Genomic DNA, 21,517 nt, shown 5'->3' with positions numbered 1-21,517 from the left:
CAGAATGTAAAGATAGTTAGCCTCGAAAACAGCTCAACACAAATTATAGGACTTGGAATAAACTATCAACACAAAGATCCTGACAGGCAATAAATCTATTACTACTCACAGCTTCATAAAGACACAGAAGGACATGTCCAATTCATGGCAAGCCTCGGAATCACTAGTTAAGCTGGCTGCTGTAGCTGGAAGACACCAGTCCTGTGACTGTAATTAACCTCTTCACCACAAGGTGTCAGTGGTATGCTTCCCAACACAGCTGCCCCCAAATTTCTTTCATGTTATTTAAATTTATTTAGGCATTAGCAGTGTTGGTAAGTTACTTTGAAAAAGTAATTATTTATAGTTACTAGTTACTTCTTCAAAAAAGTCACTGAGTTAGTAACTAAGTTACAAGATTCTAAAAGTATTTAATTATTTGAAAAGTAACTATTGCGTTGCTTAAAAAAAAAAAAACTCTCGGGTCCAGGGTATAAATGGCCATTTCAAACTACTGTTGATTTTACCTCTATATTTCACCTTTAAAAACTCTTTACTGATACCAAACTCTTTGTTTGGTATCATTTTTTTCAACACAACCTCACGTGTCTGAATTTACAGTTATGATTTCATTTTGACATACTGTATTAACACAGTTGATCTAAAATCAGGCAAAAAACATAAAATCCGATCAGAAAAAGTTATATTTTTTACTGTAACAACCACAAACATGTTTATTAAGTCATATTTCATAACTTTAAATGCGAATATAAATTGTCAATTTTAAAATCTTCTGCTCAAGTTTTGCAAACAACAAAGTTATTTGCAGCCATTTACTTTTTACCCTATTTTTTTAATAACCACTTCAAACTATTTACATAACAATCAGGTGTTCTGCATTAAATAAGATGCTACAGAAATTATTTGTGCCACTCCAAAAAAATAATTTCTGTTCACTATAAATGAGAACATCAAAGCCTGATTGCTGGCCTGACAGCAGGTGTTTGTTTTGTTTTTTGGTTTTTTTGGTCACAAGCAGAGAGTGCTTGCTAACGCTGTCCTTAGACAGTGCGAAACGTAACAAAACTATTCAGGAAAACACCGTGTATATTGTTTGTCATGACTCTGGTTTTACGTGGCCTATTAGCACAATTTAAAAACTGGTATATATCACCTTGTTGCTTTGTCATCTTAAAGTGGTCATGTGCTTGGCTTACCACGACTACTTTATTCTTCCTCAGTCAAACAGCACTCGTGCGACTAATTTGCCCCCTAGCTCCAGGTGTTGTGCCAGAAAGTGATTGCCGTCCGTGGAAGCGCACGCAGTTAAAACGGTAACGTGACTGCACTGCATTTTCTTCTTAGTAATGGTAACAGCATTGGAATGATAGAAGTAGTAATTAGTTAGATTACTGGTTAGTGAAAAAAGTAACGCTTGTTACTTGTAATGTCGTTATTCCTGCGCTGGGCATTAGAACTACTTGGACATAGGTTTTATCTTTGGCCTTTACTGCAGCAGTCTGGATCACTCAATCTGGTCCAGTGAAAGTGTTTGCTATAGTACCCATAGGCCAGAGGGCTCCCGGAAATTGAGGCCTGTTCCATTGTGACTTCCTTTCCATCTGTTCTCTACTTCGGAACTGTGGTATGGGTACCACTGGTGCTATATGGGCTCCCTCTAGTGGTATGGGAAGCCTCCCCAAAAATTGTTATGATTAAATAATATACCATTTACTGATTGAGGGATTTCTGAAAAATTAAAACGTACAGCTCTGCTTCACTTCCGACACAAATGAAAGCAGAAAACTAAACAGCAGTGACGTTTGTAGGGTTACTGAAATTGGAGTAGCTGGTATCAATGGCGTGTCCAGCGGGGTGGCCTGGGGGGGCACAGGCCACCCCCCCAACCAGACTGGCCACCCCAGGTGCCACCCCAAAGGCAAAACAATAAAATTCAATCAAATATCAAATGTCCGATTATGTTTTCACGGTGACGCTCAGATATCCGAGTGTAAGTGAATGCAGCATCGGCTTCTGCGCTATGTGCATCACGTTAGCAAAGGTAGGAGAGCCAAGCAGAAAGAGGCACTGCAGGAAACAATTTTTCGGTGAAAGAAAATGAGGACAGAATAAATGTCCCGGTAAGTAATATTAAGTTTGTTGAGTTTAGTAAACTTCGGTGAAATTAGAATACCAAGGAAAAAATTACACTTAAAGAATTATTGCAGCCGTGGAATATTTCAGACAGTATGCTACAGAGGGGAGCTAACATAAGAGTTATGAGTTATAAGATGTAAGGTAAGTCATAACATTGCTGTATGGAGCTGCAGATTTGGTTGCAGGTTAACATAGCTGGACTGGCCATCGGGCTTATTTGACTTATTTTTTATTTTTTTTGTAACGGCATGAACAATGAGAGGTGGTGGATTGGCCAGATGCAGGTCGATGTGTAGAAATAACTCCGTTGTTTGGTGGTGGCTATGGCGGGGCTTCCACAGAGGCAGCAGGTGGATGAGGGAAGGGGAGGCAGGAGGAGAGCCCCGAGGCAGCCGCCAGTCCGAGTGTCAGGTGAACTGAACTTCAGGTAAGAAGTTATGACCTGCAGTCTATCTGGGTCAGATATGAACTAAGTTTAGGTGGAGTTTATTTTCGTTGTGCTGACTTTTTACTGTCAGTTGCAATAACTCGTACTGCGTTCTAGCCAGCTTGGAGTTTTTATACAGCTGTTCGGTTGCTATGATGTTACTGATAGTGAACTTTATTTTATTCATAAGGTTAGTTAGTAGAGTTGCCAACGGCTCCTTAAAAAAATGGAATGGTCCCTCAATCAGAGAAAATATTACACGTTTCGTATTGAGCTGAGAAGAGACGCAGTTTGTCCCGAACTTCAGCTAGAATGGAAAAAGACACAAAGCTGGATTTATTCTGTCTTTACGCTGCACAGCTGCCTCTTCTCTCATCCTGCCTCTCCTGTTGCTACTTCAATCATGAAACTGATCGATGATCAGCTGATCGGCTTTTCTCTCTTGTTTGTTTATCGCCCACTTTGCGCCAGAGAGACGAAACCAGCAGATGTTGCGCTAAACAACAGCAGCACGTTTAAGCTTGATCGGCTGTTGTTAGAATTTATTTAATATTCATTTCTAGTATCAGCTGATGTTTGCTGGAGCCACAGCTGTAAAGCTGCTGGTCATGATGTCGGTTTGGATATCTGGTGAGAGGGAAACGTGAAGACCACCCACCAGGATCCTTTTTTATGTAGCTGACAGCTGGTAACTGTGCAGGGGCGGGTCTAGCAAAGTTTTGCCAGGGGGCAGGTAGGGCATTAACAGGGAAAGGGGGGCACAAAGAAATACTTTTCTTTCTTATTCTCATTTAAAATATCTAGCTTTTATTAAATAATTATCTAAATCTTACAACCAAAGTTTTTATCTGACGTAAAATGTATAGAAATCATACATATACCAAAAAGACTGTACATCACTGTCACAACAGGGTTTGTTTTCATTCAAAGGCTTTATGGCTTTAATACCTGGTGGGTCGGTCTGTAGTCAAAATGCCCGATTTTCTGTCCCAGTCCAGCCCTGCAGGTTAATACTGGCAGTGTCACCATGCCAGCTGAATGTATTTCATCATCAGCCAGTGTTGTTCTTTATCAATATTACCAAAGTTTACCATAAGGCAGCATAGAAAGTATTTACTTGCTTTCAGGTTTTATTCAAATATTAGTCTTTTCAGTTGTTTCTCCACTTTTTTCCTGTTTCAAAATCAAACACCAGTTTGTGAGAAGATTATCTTCTTTTTTTAACAGGCAGAGAAAGTTTTACATTGGAACTGGCTAATTTGTCAATTGTTTGCTACAAATGTTCGTATTTTAATATTCAAAAATGTTTTTGCCCAAAACATATGTGCAGTATATGTCAGTAAAAATACTATGCAAATATTGCTGTCCTTGAATGCTGAGTAAACACTGACAAAGCACTGATTGTATCTCTTGTACTTTATCAACGCAGTATCTAAAAACTTTGCACCGTAGTGGTTAAAATCTCATTCTAATAAGAGTTAAAAGTGCATTTGGTTATTAGGTTTATAGGATTATTGAATTATGGTTAAGGGTTGGTAGAAAAATTTTTTTAAACATTATCTGCCAATTAAATCTGCCACCCTTCTCCAAATCTGTGCCCCTACCTGGCCCCCCCAACAAAATTTTTCTAGACACTTCACTGGCTGGTATATTATGATGCACTACATGCTGGCTAGCGACACAGCTATTTTAGCATAATATAAACATACTGAAGCTGGAGGATGAACGCTAACTTTTTTCCATTCGATAAAAGTTAGCACAAGTGTTCTCAACGGTTAGGGAAAAATGCAATTGCATGGCTGGATGCTGTAAATGGACCAAACTTAAGTTGGGAGAACCACTGAGATAATCCAACTACAATAAGGTGGTTAGTTATTATTTCTTTTCTAGGGGGTCTAGGGGGGGAATAATATTATCAAAATAACTGGAGGAACTATGCTGCCTGCCACAGCCCCATCAAATGGAAAAAAAAAAAAACGTTTGTTTTTTTTGGCACTTGGGGTGGTTATCGTCCATTTATCGTTATCGAGGTTAACTGCTCAATTTATTGTGATATTGATTTTAGGCCATAACGCCCAGCCCTAAGCTGAACCAGTCCTACGCCTGTTTCGAGGTTAGCCAGGCGGCTAATGCTATCTACCGCCTGACTACCGAGGACAGTGACGTCATCAGCGAGAGACCGGTGACCAGCATCGCGGAGCATGACGTCCGAGCGGCATTGAGGAGAGTAAACACAAGAAAAGCGGCAGGGCCAGACGGCATCACCGGCCGTCTGCTGCGCTGCTGTGCTGACCAGCTAGCAGGTGTGTTCACTTCCATCTTCAACTAGTCCCTGGCGAAGTCTGTGGTCCCCACATGCTTCAAAAGATCCACCATCATTCCTGTGCCCAAGAACAGCAAACCCTCATCCCTGAACGATTACCGGCCAGTTGCACTGACCTCGGTAGTAATGAGGGTGTTTGAGAGGCTGCTGAAGAACATCATCTCCTCTTCCATCCCAGACACCACAGATCTGCTCCAGTTCGCCTACAGATCCAACAGATCCACAGAGGATGCCATCGCCCACGTCCTACACACCACTCTCAGCCATGTGCACAAGAAACAGGGCAACTAAATGAGAATGCTGTTTGTTGATTACAGTTCAGCATTTAACACAATAGTACCCAGCAGACCATTCACAAAGCTGAGGGATCTAGGACTCAACAGCCGCCTGTGTGCATGGGTGTTGGACTTCCTCACTGGCAGAACTCAGGTGATGCGTCTCTAACAGCATCACCATCAACACAAGAGCACCACAGGGATGTGTCCTCTCGCCACTGCTCTACTCCCTCTACACTTCAGACTGTGTGGCCACCCACGGCTCCAACACCATTGTGAAGTTTGCTGACGACGCAGTGGTGTTGGGTGCCATCTCCAACAACGATGAGGCGGCCTACATCTCCAGCTGAACGTTGGCAAGACCAAGGAGCTGGTGGTGGACTTCAGAAGGAGTCAGCACAGAGACTACATGCCCATTATCATCAATGGAGCTCCAGTGGAGAGGGTGCAGTCCTTCAAGTATCTCGGTGTCCACATCTCCTCAGACCTGACATGGTCTGCCCACATTCAGGTCCAGACCAAAAAGGCTAGGCAGCGCCTGTACCACCTACGATAACTGAGGAAGTTCAGGGTCTCTCCAAAGATCCTCAGGATTTTCTATACAGGCGCTGTGGAGAGCATCCTCACACAGAACATGACATCGTGGTTTGGGAACAGCTGTGTGAAGGACCAAAAAGCTCTCCAGAGAGTGATCCGTACAGCAGAACGCTGCTGCAGGATTGCTCTCCCCCCGCTTCAGGACACCTACACCAGGAGATGCCGGACTAGAGCAGCGCAGATACTGAAGGACCCGTCCCATCCTGGCAACGAACTGTTCCAACTTCTGCAATCCGGCAGAAGGTTCCGCATCATCCGGGCAAGGACAGAGAGACTCAAGAGGAGCTTCTATCCCCAAGCCATCTGGGCCCTAAACCAATTTTATGTTTATGTTTATTTTACTTTTTATGACAATTAAAATGAATAGCATTCATATAAAAAATAAAATTGTCTCATGTAAACTGTATATGTTATTAAATACTACTATAATGCTGGTCATGCCCATATGGAAAAGAAACAGTAAAATCTTATAAAAGACTTGCATAAGATGTGGCCTACTTCATATAGTGAATCATATAAGGCTTATAGGATTTACTCATGAAAGTGGCCACTTTCTCATTACTTTCATATATTGTTTTAGGAAGTATCCAAAACATACAAGTTTCATTTATATAATTTTTCAAGGGATCTTATATCTGTTTTAACACTTGTATGCTTTTCATACAAGTTTCACACAAGACAAACTTTATAAGATTTATATATATATCTTTTCCATATGGGTAGGGAGCCATATGTTTTATGAGGTGGTACTCATTGTGAAAAGTTTGAGAACCACAGCTGTAAACAAAGCAGCACTTCTGAGCTGCTTCAGCAGGCAGGCCACACCTTTTTCTCATCCTATAACACGTGATTTATTCTCAGAAACATTATCCATGCTTGATACAATATCTTCCCAGTACAGGGGCAGGACTATGTGTCAACTGAGGTCAATTTGTTGGGGAGGACAATTTGCAGGTTACAGAAAATGCTTCTTCTCATAAGGTAAAACTAAAGTTGCTTCTCGTGTATTGAATCAAAAATATATTAATCTTAGCATATTGTTTAGGGTCAGGAACATACCCACTGTTTTTCCTGATCCCCGGCTATAGAGGACACCCTGCTTTCTCCACCATGGTTTCAAAACTCCGCAGCCAAATACTATTATCATTGAGAAACACTGGTAAACATTATAAACTCATTTTCACATTTAGAATAATATAGTCTGTCATTTTATTCATATAACCATTCACATAACCTGTTAAAAAACAGGACAAAGCCATCATAAACATCTTTACCCATTGAGCTCCCACAGAAACCATGTCTAATCCCTGTGTGTTACACCCTCTTCCCTGTGAAATTCTGGTGTTAGTTTCCCTATTTATGTTGTTGCTTTTGAGCCAGGTCATAACACTGTGGAACAAGTGCAAAATTTCCAGTGTAGAGGAAGGGGTCTCTCTCCTTCCATTTACTTTTATACAGCAGTGGCAGCAGTGAGTGCAATCTGCAATGTGCAACTAGTCTAGTAGAATGCAATTCTACTAGTAGACTAGTAATATTTGTACAGTATATTTGCACAAGAGTTTTGTACCTGGATTTTAATTGAATACATTTCATTAGTGGCTTTTCCAGAAGGTAGTCAGTCATTGAAGTTAACCAAATCATATTCAAAGCATGCAAAGTGTTATTGTTGGACTAGCCTTCTCTTTTAAATAGAGACTGACAGCAACTATGCTTCAGTTTTACCAGCTTTCACAGGATCTCAGAAGCATGTCTAAAAAGTTCAGAAATTCAAATAACCAAAAGTGTGTGAAATGCAAGGTTTACCAATAAGATAATTTATTTACAAATTTAACAAAGGCTAATATTTGCTATGCAAATAAAAAAATTTGATTGTCAGGTTCTTTCACTGTCAAAGGAAGGGTTAAGTGGTGGTCAGAGTGAGAGAGAAACCACTCCCCCCAATAAGAATTACTTACAACCTGAACAGAAACTAAACTAAATTTCACTTCTATCTGACCATCACAGAATGCAGATCCTTGCGCTGATCCTTGGGATCCTGCTGCTCCCTAAAAGCAAGTTTTTCCTTGGTTATCTGTTCTTTAACATTTTAAAGAAAGTTCTGTAATTTCAATGAAACTTTTTTTTTTTATTGCTTTTACATCATGTTATTTACAACCCAGCAAAAAATGTGTCTACTTCCTACAAATGATTGCACTATTTATTGTACTTTTAGCCCTTTGTTTGAATCTATTTATTTTAGTTGGAGTTTCAGGATTTGTCCATACGGTTAATGCAAGAAAAGTTGATTTAACTCCTTATTTAAATGTCTTTTATCAGCATGTCCATTGGAATGTTATGAATGCATACCAGGACCATCTGGAAGCTGCAATGAGACAACAAAAGAATGTCCATCCAATACTCAGTGTGGTTCAGTCAGAATGATTTCAAATATGGGTAAAATGGTATTTTATAGTTCTTCTATTATTTTTTGAAGTGACCGAGTTTACAATGGTTCCTCTTTGGTTTCAGGTGGTTCAGAATTTAAATTTATGGGGAGAACTTGTGTTACGCCTGATCAGTGCTTCAGTGGCTCAGTCAACTTTGGATTTGCCCAAGTTGTAATTAACAGCAAGTGTTGCACCTCTGATCTGTGCAACTCTCAAGATGTCCCTGGTAATTTACAACATGTTTCTTGGTATTTTGAAATAGTATTTCCTGTTGTGATAAAGAAGTAGATTTTATTAATATTGTGGAAAAAGTTACAAAGTGAGCCAGGTTTAGGAAAATTTATTTTTTCTCAATCACTGAGTTCTCCTGATGGATGAGGATTAAAGCATCCAGTATTTGCATATCTGATGTTTTTTGGCACTTTGATAAAATAATCAAGGAAACAAATATGACATATATATTTGTGCTTCATAGATTGGAGCATACCCTCGCCAAATGGGAAAAAATGCTCGCAATGTGATGGAAATGACTGCACCAAAACTTTAACCTGCAACAGAAATGAGGACTACTGCATCTCAGCAGCAGGTAACAGGCCTAGAACATTAAGTTTCTGTATGTTTCTTTTCTGCTTAGAGGAATATTCAGTGATTCCTTTTTTAAAACTTGCAGCACAGTAGAATAATTTTTGTTTTCTCAGTGAATGCAGGAGGGGAAACTACTAAAGTAAAGGGCTGCGCCTCCAAGATGATTTGTTCAAACACACAAACTGCACAGCTCTCAGGAATCATTGGAGGAGAAGTCAGCTGCTGCCAGGGTGACCTCTGCAACAGTGATACAACAACAGCGTCACAGCCCAGCAGCACAACTGCTGGCACAACAACAGGATCACAGCCCAGCAGTACAACTGCTGGCACAACAACAGCATCAAAGCCCAGCAGCACAACTGCTGGCACAACAACAGGATCACAGCCCAGCAGCACAACTGCTGGCAAATCAACAAGTACCATCCTTGTATGCTTTGTGGCACCACTGATCGCTTTGGTCTTGTTCTCTTAGCTGATGAAAAAAAAATAGCACAGCCCAGTTTTTCTTTAAACCTTCACAATACTTCCACATATTCACCAAGAGTTCGCTCAAAAAATATAAAGTTTCATAAACAACAGTCTTTTTATTTTTTCTCAAATATTTTAAAATTTGCTCCTTTAAAAAAATGTACTTTATGGATTTGTGCTTTCTTTAACATTTCTAAAACATTTTGAACTGATACTCGAAGGTTAAAATGAAAAAAAAAAACATCAGGCAAATCTTGTAAATGAAACAAATGCATAAAAATAGTGTCAAAAAGTGCAAAGTATGTATACTCATTATTATGTCACTTGAAATCTCCCAGCAGCTAGTGTCCTTCCAGGAATGACACGAACATTGATGATGCAGATGTACAGTCAGTTTTCATTTGAATGTGACAACTTCAGTCTTCCTTTAGATCTTTTATATTTATATATATATATATATATATAGAGAGAGAGAGACAGACAGACAGAGAAATAAATCAGATCAGGAAGATAATTAAAAGGCTTCAAACATCATCTGGTTACAGGTGCATGTCATTGTTAACATGTGTACGTAATTATACGTATATATCTAAAATATCCATCACAGTTAATCTGTACTTAAACTGTATTGAAATTTACTTTGAGAACCACCACACAAACTGATTGCAAAGCATATTCTACTAAAAAGTCACTGATCATAAAAATACATAAATAAATAATTTACAAGTCTGTCCTATGAAAACAATTATTTGCAGCTTAATAATGCTTCAGCAATGAAATAAAACAATCTTAAAGAGGATTCAGTAAATGAACTGATTCAAAAATAAAAAGAAACAAATCACTTTAATAAAACAGAAATATCAATCAAATGAACTCAAAACTACAACAATTCAGTTATTTAAAGAAGCTTTAAAAAGGCCTTGAGCAGCATCAGGATTAAAAGAACAATGCAGCATAGTTGTTATTCTTCTTTAATCGTGGAGACTTCTAATTAGTATGTATTTAATTATCTAGACCCAGATAGCACTGAGCTATGGACCCTAGCCTTAGATCTTTGCCCAGTTGGTTGTTTAACTTTGCAAACAACCGATGAAAACTACATTGCTACATTTAGCAGAGGTCACATTATGAGTGACTTTGTGTTACACAAACAAAACATGGATAACTTTCACATGAAGAATTCTGTAAAATGCAATTCTTGTTGTATGTTGCACACTTAGATTAAAAGGAATTGAAACCAGCATAGCGTTGTGAGTCCGCCTTTACTGTAACTTCTGCAAATATATAGACATTTTTATACACTTGTACACCATCTGACATAGCTTTTGTTAGGCGCACTGTATTATGGTGAGTGGCCTGGCTTGTTTCAAACTCAAAACACCAATACTTCTTACAGTAGCATAAACGAAATAACCCTAAACAAAAGTCTGATTCCCAGGTCTGAATTAACTGTGATTACAGCCCAGTACAGGTAGACATCAACCACAGTGCCACGAGGTTTTCACACAAACTGGCAAATTAGCTGTAGCTGCAAACCGGTAGCTTCATGGCTAATCTACATTGCTAACAATAAATATACACTAACCACACATGATGGGAATTAACAGCCAACTTTCCTACATTCCCTGCAACCATGTGGACTTATCTTAAGACCAAGGTCAAGTTATTTACTATTTTTATCTGCTTAAGTGCAAATATATAGCCATAGTAGTATATTGTTACACGCTTGTACACACTTTCACACAGCTTTTGTTAGGCGCACTGCATTAGGTGAGTGGCCTGGCTCGTTTACTCCCACTTCAGCTGCTCATTTCAGGAGATACTCCCTCTTGTGGTGTAACGGAGAATAACTACTCTTCCAGCGCTATGTCTCGTTGGAGACTGGCGCACACATTATTTTACAACAATGTGTGCGTGAACAATCAGAACATTTTCACCAAATACAATATTGTAAATAAACGATTATGGGGGAAGGGTGTCTTTTTTTTGTTAATGTCTTCTTTTTTTGTCATTTCTTGTCCTCACATGTACAATTTTTTCTCCTGCTCATTAAATTTGATTGGTGACAGTCCCTGGATAAGCAAAAGAAGATGGATGGATTAAATTTGGTTAGTGACTTATCCACAAGTATCCCAAGATATCCACTGAGTGCTTAGTCATTCAAGTTAACCAAATCACATTCAAAATATGCAAAGTTTTATGGCTGACCTAGCTGCCAAAGGTTCTCAATAAAAAACATTACAGAGATGCACACAGATAGAAAAATCCCCAAAAGCAAGATGACTTAACTACGAAGTTAGCAATAACTGGAGCTGGGGGAAGAATTATTTATAAACTAGCAAACAATATTTTTAAAAATCTAATACTTACACTTTATTCAATATGTAGAAAGGGCAATCATAATTAAGCTGTTCAGTACAAGTTGTAGATTCAAGCTGCTCTTCATATTTTTGGCCACCAGGTGCCACAGAAGAGGACTGAGGTTTTTATCCTTTCAAGACTAATTTGACTCACTTATGATCGGCACAGGGTTTTATTTATTTATGTATTTTGCTCAAATTCACCAACTTATCATGTTTATATTACATTGACTTCATGCAAGGTCCAGTTTTTGGTCTCTTGTTATTGAATGTCCCTCTCTGTCTGTACACTGCTAAAAAATAGATTCAGTTGTTGATCTAAATGTACCCCAGTACATTTAGATCAATGTCCTACATGCAAATGCCCCCAGTTTCTTTCAGAAATCATCATTATTAACAGTCTCTACACTCTGTGTAGTGTTGTAGCATGCATCTCACTAGTGTTAATCTTAATCAGGGCCTGTCTCATCTTTGTACACTGCCTCAGTAAAATGAGGTCAGTACAATTTTAATTTTGCTTCAGCCAGCTGTGTTTTCAAATGTTGTGTGAACAGAATCTGCAGAATATCACAGCAGTTAATCTAACAAGTTGATCAGTTGTTTTGTTCTTTTTTCTGCTTTGAGACATTTTTCCACTTGTAAAATATGAATTATGAGCAGTAACAGCGTTACTTTTTTCAGTAATGAGTAATCTAACGAGTTACTATTTCTATCGTTACAACGCCGTTACCGTTACTAACAAAAAAACGCGGTGCGGCCACGTTACTATTTTTCAACAAACAGACAGCTGAAGCTGTCTTCAGCTTAGCGCACCTTATATCAGTTGTACGGAAGTAGCTGTCTATGTAAGTAATCGGGGCGCTGCAGCTTTAAGCAGCAGCGCGCGCTCCCGCGGGCGGCAATCACTTTCTGCCCGACGATCACTTTTTGGCACAGCACCTGGAGCTCAGGGGGCAAAACATTTGCATGAGTGCTGCTGTTTGACTGAGGAAGAATATAGTAATCGTGGTAAGCCAAATAAAACAACCAATTTAAGATGAAAAAGCAACAAGGTGATATATACCAGTTTTTAAATTGTGCTGATAGGCCACGTCATGTCATGTCAGTCATGATAAACAATACATATGCGGCGTTTTTTCCGCAATAGTTTCGTCACGTTTACTGTCTAAGAACAGCGCTAGCAAGCACTCTCTGCTTATGAGCAAAAAATAAAAAAACAAAACAAATAGAAATGTACAGAAAAATGTACCATGTCAACCAATCACAAAATGATATGGCAACATGACATTGGTTGTTTAGGGAGAGGGGGAAGTTTTAGGAGTGACGGCGCGCGAGAGAGAGAGAGAGAGAGAGAGAGCGAGAGAGAGAGAGAGAGAGAGAAAGCAGGAAAAGAGAGAGAGCGAGTTTTGAGATGTGAGAGATTTGTGACGTTTAGGGTGTTTGGAGTGTGTAGTTAATGTGTTGTCTTGTGTAGTTAGTGTGTAGTGTTGTGGATAGGTTTGTGTTGTGTGTCAGAACAATGAGGCGACTGCTGTCTCCAGGTAGAAAACAGGAGTGATACGCCTGCTGCTGTCAGACCTGCAGGTATCAGGCTGTGATGTTGACAGAAATTGTTTTTTTGGAGTTGCACAAATAATTTGTGTGGCATCGTATTAAATGCAAAACACCTGATTGTTATGTAAATAATTTGAAAAGGTTATAAAAAAAAGGGTAAAAGGTAAATGGCTGCAAATAACTTTGTTGTTTGAAAAACTTGTGCATATGATTTTAACATTGACAGTTTTTATTTGCATTTAACATTTTGAAATATGAGTCATTAAACATGTGTGTGGTTGTTACAGTACAAAAATATAACTTTTTCTACACAGATTTCATGTTTTTTGTCTGATTTTAGATAAATTGTGTTAATACAGTATGTCAAAATGAAAACATAACTGTAAATTCAGACACGTGAGGTTGTGCTGAAAAGAATGATACCAAACAAGGCAAAGTAAAGAGTTTTTAAACCTGGTAACTCAGTTACTAACTAGTAACTATAATTAATTACTTTTTCAAAGTAACTTGCCCAACACTGATTATGAGTTAACTAAGCAGTGTTGTAACTGTGTTGTGATGACTCTGTAGTGATGAAGAAGGAAAAAGGAGGATGAGACTTGATTTGAAGTTAGTTTTGAGCCACGGGTTTTCTCTTCCTCCTCTTCTTTTTTATAAAAAAGTTTATAGATATTTCAATCTTTCTTTTCCCAGAAGGTCCATTACCAGCAGAGGGAGAAAATATATTTAAAAGCCACAAAATCTGTGCCACCTCGCTTGTGTATTTTGCTGTTCTTTCTTGCAATTTGACATTCAGAAATATATTTTATGGGATAAATTAAACACTGTCTTAATGTGAGTAAATTTTGTATTACAATTTTCCTTCTATTGGAGACTGAAACCATTTGGCAAGAGTGCCAGATATTTTTTGTATGCAGGAAAGACTATGAAACAGTGGACAGCTTTCTATAACGTGTCAAAAAATCTGCCAGATATCACTCAAAATTTAATCTGCAGATTTTACTATGAATTTTACATGTCTGAAGCCACAGAGCAATGCTATGATAAAACTAACATACAAATATAAGTGATGGTAGTGTATATGACTGAGACCATTACACTGACTCCACAGGCTGAGTGAGTTCAGAAAAACCAATCAGTTCAATCAGACTAAAGTTTTGCCACTAATAAATGTCCTCCAGCAGAACTTTATGTATCAGGTTGGTCCTGACATATGCACAAACATGTTTTGGATGGACTGAATGGCATAACATTAAGCTTGTTATTATGAAAGAAAAAAAGTTTTGCTGTGACAGCTTTCCTGAGATTTCACAAGAGTCAAGCTCTTGGTAAATTGAGAGCTTCGCTTTTACAATCAGCTCCCTCTTCCACAAGACGGACCAGTGCAGCGTCCGTATCACTGCGGCCGCAGCAGCAATCCGTCTGTCGATCTCCAGCTCCCTTCTCCCACTGGCGAACAAGACCCCGAGATACTTGAACTCCTCCACTTGGGGCAGGAACTCATCCCCGACCCGGAGTGGGCACTCCACCCTTTTCCGGCTGAGAACCATGGCCTCAGATTTGGAGGTGCTGATCCTCATTCCCGCTGCTTCACACTTGGCTTCGAATTGTTCCAGTGTGAGCTGGAGGCCATTACCCGATGAAGCCAACAGAACCACATCATCCGCGAAAAGGAGAGATGAGATTCTGAGGCCACCGAAGTGAAAGCCCTCCGCCACTTGGCTGCGCCTATAAATCCTGTCCATAAAAATTATGAACAGAATCAGTGACAAAGGGCAGCCCTGGTGGTGCCCATCACCCACCAGAAACGAGTCCGACTTATTGCCAGAAATGCAAACCAAGCTCTTGCAACGGTTGTATAGGGATCGAATGACCTGTAACAATGGGCCAGACGGTGGGTCATCCCCCTCATCCCCAGACTCTGCTTCCTCCTCGGAAGACGTGTCAGTGGGATTAAGAAGGTCCTCGAAGTATTCCTTCCGCAGCGCTCCCCGAGCACTATACACAGTGCAGGTAGAGCACCGCTTTCCCCTCCTGAGACGCCTGACGGCTCGCCAGAATCTCTTGGAGGCAGTCCGAAAGTCTTTTTCCATGGCCTCTCTGAACTCCTCCCACACCCGAGTTTTTGCTTCAGCCACTGCCCGAGCCGCATTCCGCTTGGCCCGTCGATACCTGTCAGCTGCCTCCAAAGTCCCACAGGCTAACCAAGCCCGTTAGGACACCTTCTTCTGCCTGGTGGCTCCTTCACCTCTGGTGTCCACTATTTGGTTCAGGGATTACCACCATGACAGGCACCAACCACCTTGCGGCTGCAGCTCAATGCAGCAGCGTTGGCAATGGAGATGCTAAACATGGTCCATTCGGAATCAATGTTCCCAGTCTCCCTCGGAATGCTGTTGAAGCTCTGCCGGAGGCGGACCGGGGCCTCTGCTAGACGTTCCCAGCACACCCTCACTTAGGTGCACCGGGTCTGTCTAGTGTCCTCCCCCGCCACCTGATCCAACTCACCACCAGGTGGTGATCAGTTGACAGCTCAGCCCCTCTCTTTACCCGAGTGTCCAGAAAATATGGTCGCAGGTCTGGTGATACGATTACAAAATCGATCATCGACCTACGGACTAGAGAGTCCTGGTGCCACGTGCACTTATGGACACTCTTATGGTCGAACAAGGTGTTCGTTATGGCCAAACTGTGATTTGCACACAAGTCCAATAACAAAACACCACTCGGGTTCAGATCAGGGAGGCCGTTCTTCCCAATTACTCCCCTCCAGGTCTCGCTGTTGTTACCCATGTGAGCATTGAAGTCCCAGTAGGACAACGGAGTCTCCAGGTGGAGCACCTTCGAGCACCCCACCCAGGGACTCTAAGAAGGCTGGGTACTCTGAACTGCCACTTGGTGCATAAGCGCACATGACAGTCAGGATCCGTTCCCTGACCCTAAGGCGCAGGGAACAAACCCTCTCAACCACCGGGAAGAACCCCAACATACCGGCAGCAAGCCGAGGGGATATTAGAATACCCACCCCAGACCGCCGCATCTCACCAGGGACAACTCCAGTCTGAGACAGAGTCCAGTCCCTCTCCAGGAGACTGGTTCCAGAGCCCAAGCCATGCGTAGAGGTGAAGCCCGACTATATCTAGCCGGTACCTCTCAACTTCACGCACTAACTCAGGCTCCTTCCCCACCAGAGAGGTGACATTCCATGTCCCTATTGCCAGTCTTGGCAGCCGGGGGTCAGTCCGCCAGGGCCTCCGCTCCTGGCCGCCACCCGGCACACTTCATTAGTTTAAATATTTATCTATATCACTTCACCTCATATGTCATTGTACTGAATTTGAGCAACCACAAGCTTAATGTAGATTACTTTTAACAACTATCCACCTCAATTAAATCTATGGTCTGGCACACAGGCTGTTGTCGATCAGGGCAAGCTAAAGAATAAACATTTCGTGTCAGCAAGGGGGTGGGGGAAAGCCATTCACCACAGCACATCTTAAGTGCTGCTGATGTGGCAGGCCTTCTCCACACGCTCTTCAAGGCTGGTGTGTTTTCTGAAAACTTCTAACATTTGAATCTCTTCCATTTATAAGCCTGCGATTAACCGCACGGCTCAGGTCCGCGTGAAACCCGCGCGACCGTGCTCGCGTGAACGCGCGCAGCTAAGGAGCCGTCGCTCTCTCTCTTTTTTTTTTTTTTTGAAATACTTTGTGCTGCCAGGAGCAAACGTCTGTCACCCTCTGACTCACTCTTGGTTGCCTAGGAACCCATGATAACAACAACAGTCGGTGTCACAGACCACGTGTTCTGCTCCGCACACACTCACACAACAACAACAACAACAACAACAACAATGACAACAACGACAACAACACAAAATAGGCCTATTGTCCTTGAACCCATCCGCTGGAACGTTGAAGACAATATAATTAAAAAAAAATACATTTAAAAAAAAAAAAAAAAAAAAAAAAGAAGACAATATAATTACACTGCAAAGCAAGACACAAGTAGGCAAGCTTCTTCATGTTTCTCGTGCACGGGAGAGAAAACCGGACAGGCGCCGTTCCTTCGCTTGACCCCAGTCGCTCTCCTTCGTTCTCCCGTACCACTGTTCTTTTATTGAGGTTACATGAATATGCATAGGTTCATTAACATATGACGTCTACATACACACAAAGCGTACCTTGCCTGTGTGTGTGTGTGTGTGTGTGTGTGTGTGTGTGTGTGTGTGTGTGGGGTCAAGGTGTGACCCTGTGAAGACTCCCCAAACGCTGGTGCCAGGAGCGGGTCCATCTGAACAAAAGGCTCTTATACTTAAACAGATATACGTGTGTTTGCTATACCATATATCAGCAAGAGAAGATACGACCTCTCCTAGGAGGTGTGATCTACGCCAGAACACTCTGTAGAGGGAGTGAACGCACTCCCCCTTCATGCTACACAGAGCCGTTACAGACCTCCTAGGATGAGACATTCTTTCAATCTACAAATGATTATACACTGCTAAGCATATGTGAGTAAATATTTCTAAGCATAAATGACAATCAACAATACAAAACCTAACAAGGGGTCTTTACAACATGTTTTGTTATACAGCCTAATATAATCCTCCACATGCAGGTGATGAGTTTGAGTGTTGTCCATGATGGACATTTGCTTGGCTAACACCCTCCTCTCATTAAACTCCTCTATGGGGTCTAAGGGACTGGCCATGAGAGAGCTGGCCCTCTACAACAATTAACTCGTTTCCTGTCCCTCTCTGTGCTGCTTCCCAGCAGAAAATCGCAAACTCATATCAGCAGAGTTGTGATGATTGAATTGACTGTTAACATCCAGGGTGGCTGCATTTACAACAGAACAAAAGGCATGCACGTTTAATGTAATCCAAACCTGTCAGACAGACATCATATCCATTTCACAAGTTGTGTCATCCACAGCAGTATAGATTACAAATAAAGTTTAGGAAAGGTTCCTTGTCTGCCACTGAGCAACTTGTAAACCAAGACATGTCAAGATTCAAAAAGACATGGGCCAATGTGAAATGAGCTCTTATCTTTTAGTTATTTAGAAGAAAAAACATTTAGTCTTGTTTACATGTATATTCACCTTTGAATTATTTAAAAATAAAACCTAATGTCCCAGCAGTTTCTACCTGTAACAGCATGTAGAACAGACCTAATGACATTCACATTAAGGCTACGTTCACACTGCAGGTCTTAATGCTCAATTCCGATTTTTTGATCAAATCCGATTTTTTTGTCTGCGTGTTCACACTACAAATAAAATGCGACAGCAAACGCGCTCTAGTGTGAACGCTCAAAGCGGCCCGCATGCGCAAAAGAAGACTTCACACACAACGCGCTCTGTTTAGACCCAGAGCAAACAGTATTGTTTGATAGATGACCCTTAATATAAAGAGTTCGGACTTTACATTTCCCAATTTTTGCTTTAAGTTATTTTGTTATTTACATAATAATGTAAATAACCTAATAATGATCCTTATTGCTGTTTTAGAGAGGAGCGGTGCTTCAAAGGATAGTTGCAGATTTCTGTCAGAATCTGCAGATTATACAGTACAAATAAAATGTTCACGTTTCTCCAACATTGTCTTCCCAACAGTTTCACTGATATCTACACGGGATGGCCAGAGAAGCGTTCGCGATGTCTTCTCTGGCGCTTCTCTGGCGCTGATAATTGGCGTCTGTCTTGTGTCGGTGACGTAAAAGACGGATTTAATGCGACCTGACCGTTCAAACAGCAGTCGCTTTCTAAAACATCGGATATGTATCGGATTCAGTACCACATATGAAAGTGACCCAGATCGGATTTGAAAATATCGGATTTGTGCCGTTCACACTGTCATACCATGATCGGATATGGGTCGCATAGGGTCAAAAAAATCGGATTTGATGCGCTTTCGCCTGCAGTGTGAACGTAGCCAAAGCTTCAGTCAAACAATTCCTTGAGGGTTGCAAAACTGGGCAGGTAACTTGCATAAAATGAAGCTGACTCCGTCCCGAAACCACTGGAAAACCTATGTGTTTAACACAACAACATAGCAGTGTTTGCTCAATATACTTTACGATTTGGCTTAGTGTGCATTGTACTAAATTACTCAGGAAGTGAAACAGCCTCACATGTGTTAGGTAACAGAGGGAGAAAATACTATTTTCTGAAGCACATTGTTTATTACATTCAGTGGCCAATAGGCGTCACTGTGGTGATCGTTTAGGATTTCCAGGCTCTGAATAAACATGGGCATGATCACCTCACATAGCGAATCTGCACAGTTCCAGTGAAATCTGGAGATGATGTGATCTGGGCTTGTTGCTTTTTTGGTCTTGAGCTTCTCCAGCTCCTTCCTCACATGATCAGGAGTCAAGGAGAGGATGGTATAAGGTGACAAAGGGGAAAGGCAATAATTAAAGCACAGAAAGATGAAAAGTGGATGTGAGATATGGAATGATCAGGTTGAAGGGGAAGGAGTGTGACTGGTCATGGGGGCTATATGTGTCACGGTTTGCGGGGCAAGCCGTGTGGATTTGTAGTAAGGACCAAAAGGGCGGCAGTTCTGGTGCAGGTGAGTGTTTATTTATAATAGTGGGTCAATACAAACAGCTAGGGTGGCAAAACATGAAACTAGAAACCTAAACTGGGTAAACTAATAAGACAAACCAGAAACGAAGATGCAGGGAGGTCCGGGGAAATACATACGGAGAGACGCAGGGAGACCGAGGGGAAACAACACAGACGAACCAGCAACTACTATGACAGAAGACACAACTTAAATACACTCAGAGAACACAGGGGGGTTACATACAGGTGGGAACACAGCTGGGAGTAATTAACATGACGAGACTAGGGAGGCAAACTGAAAACACTCACATAAGACACAGACCTTCACAATAAAACAGGAACTTACACATGAAAGGACACAAACTAAGAAACGTGGACTAGATACAGGAACACATGGGCAGAACAGAGTAAACACTAACCAGAGGAAGAACAGAACCAAAATCACGAAGAGAAAACACAAAACGCTGGGTCAAAAGGACCCAGGATCATGACAATATGACACAGATTCAAGGGGTGTGTAGAGGGTACATATTGATAGATGTGGTTGGGGGAGGGAGTGGGGGCAGAATTCAAACCTGTTTTCTTTCATTATACACACTTTTTCAGTGTGCAGTATAAATATAGGAAGAAAAAAGAGAAGAACAGTGCGGGAGAATTAAATTCAGCTGATTTATTATTAAAAAAAATCTCAAGAAAAGAAAAAGGGAAATGTACTCATTATTCCTGTCTTGCAAACACGTCTCATCAGAAGGTAACAGGCATACAGCGTTAAGTCAATCAGGTTCTGCATGTTTGTTCAGAGATTCCTTTGTAAAAACCTACAGGTTCTCACCTTACAAAAATCCCATAGATACCATTATTTTTATATTTATATATATATATATATATATATATATATATATATATATATATATATATATAAAGAAGGGACTGCTCTCACAGCTAGAGATTGACGAGGTACAACACAAATGCTACGGCAAGGAGGAGTCAGGACGCCAGGTCAGGGGGGAGATATCATCACCCCCACCCGAGATTGGGTACATAGCCCCAAGTGCGACAGGAGAAGGATCGTTGAGTGCGAGAGGAACTGACCTGAAAAATAGGATCATGGCCAAGCTTAAAACCTGGATCCCCCGTAGCCGGTTACCAAGATTACGTGAAGTACCCTCAGAAGGTCTGCTAGATGATGTTAATGCAGCACTACGGACAATACCTACAACCACGATTACCGATACTAACAAGCTGATCTACAATACAGCAGCAGTGATCAGTGAGATGCTTGGCTACAAGTTGAACAGCCACAAGGGGCAGTACCCTCCATGGAGAAAGAGGCTAGAGGGCAAGATCAAAGTAGCACGGAGGGAGGTTAGCCAACTAACGGAGTTGCAGAAAGGTGCGACAAAGAAGGTGCATAAGAAATACAGCAAGCTGTCCATACCTGAGGCCTTGGAAACTGCCAAGCAAAGACTCACAGCCTTGGCTAGCCGCTTGAGGAGGTACACCAGAGAGATAGAAGGCAGGAGAATAAACCAGCTGTTCTCCACAGAACCAGCAAAGGTGTACTCTCAGTGGCAAGGGAACAATAATAATAAGAGAACAGCACCACCAAGGCTGGAGACGGAGCAATACTGGAAGAGCATATGGGAGAAGGACGCAACCCATAATGGCAATGCTCAGTGGCTAGTGGATCTGAGGGCAGACCTCCCTGAACAGGGTCCAGTAACCATCACAGTGGCAGATATCCAAGAAAGGGTCTCCAGTATGAAGAGTTGGACAGCACCAGGGCCCGA

At 41.3% G+C, this 21,517-nt stretch overlaps 1 protein-coding gene and 1 long non-coding RNA gene across 2 annotated transcripts in view; one reads left to right on the top strand and one right to left on the bottom strand.

Moving 5' to 3' along the window:
- Positions 1-21,517, bottom strand: part of LOC145431794 (uncharacterized) — a 132,753-nt gene that overhangs the window by 83,641 nt on the left and 27,595 nt on the right. The window lies entirely within an intron of this gene.
- On the top strand, positions 7,725-10,477 carry LOC113032090 (phospholipase A2 inhibitor and Ly6/PLAUR domain-containing protein-like). The gene is made up of 5 exons (XM_026184752.2): positions 7,725-7,809; positions 8,075-8,191; positions 8,267-8,410; positions 8,660-8,770; positions 8,883-10,477. The coding sequence occupies exons 1-5, from the start codon at positions 7,764-7,766 to the stop codon at positions 9,239-9,241; spliced, it is 777 nt and encodes a 258-aa protein (XP_026040537.2). The 5' UTR covers positions 7,725-7,763; the 3' UTR covers positions 9,242-10,477.

Source organism: Astatotilapia calliptera, chromosome 11 (genome assembly GCF_964374335.1).
Source record: "Astatotilapia calliptera chromosome 11, fAstCal68.1, whole genome shotgun sequence".
Classification (NCBI taxonomy): Eukaryota; Metazoa; Chordata; class Actinopteri; order Cichliformes; family Cichlidae; genus Astatotilapia; species Astatotilapia calliptera.
The sequence above is the reverse complement of the archived record's forward strand: the minus strand, read 5'-3'. Positions and strand labels throughout refer to the sequence as shown.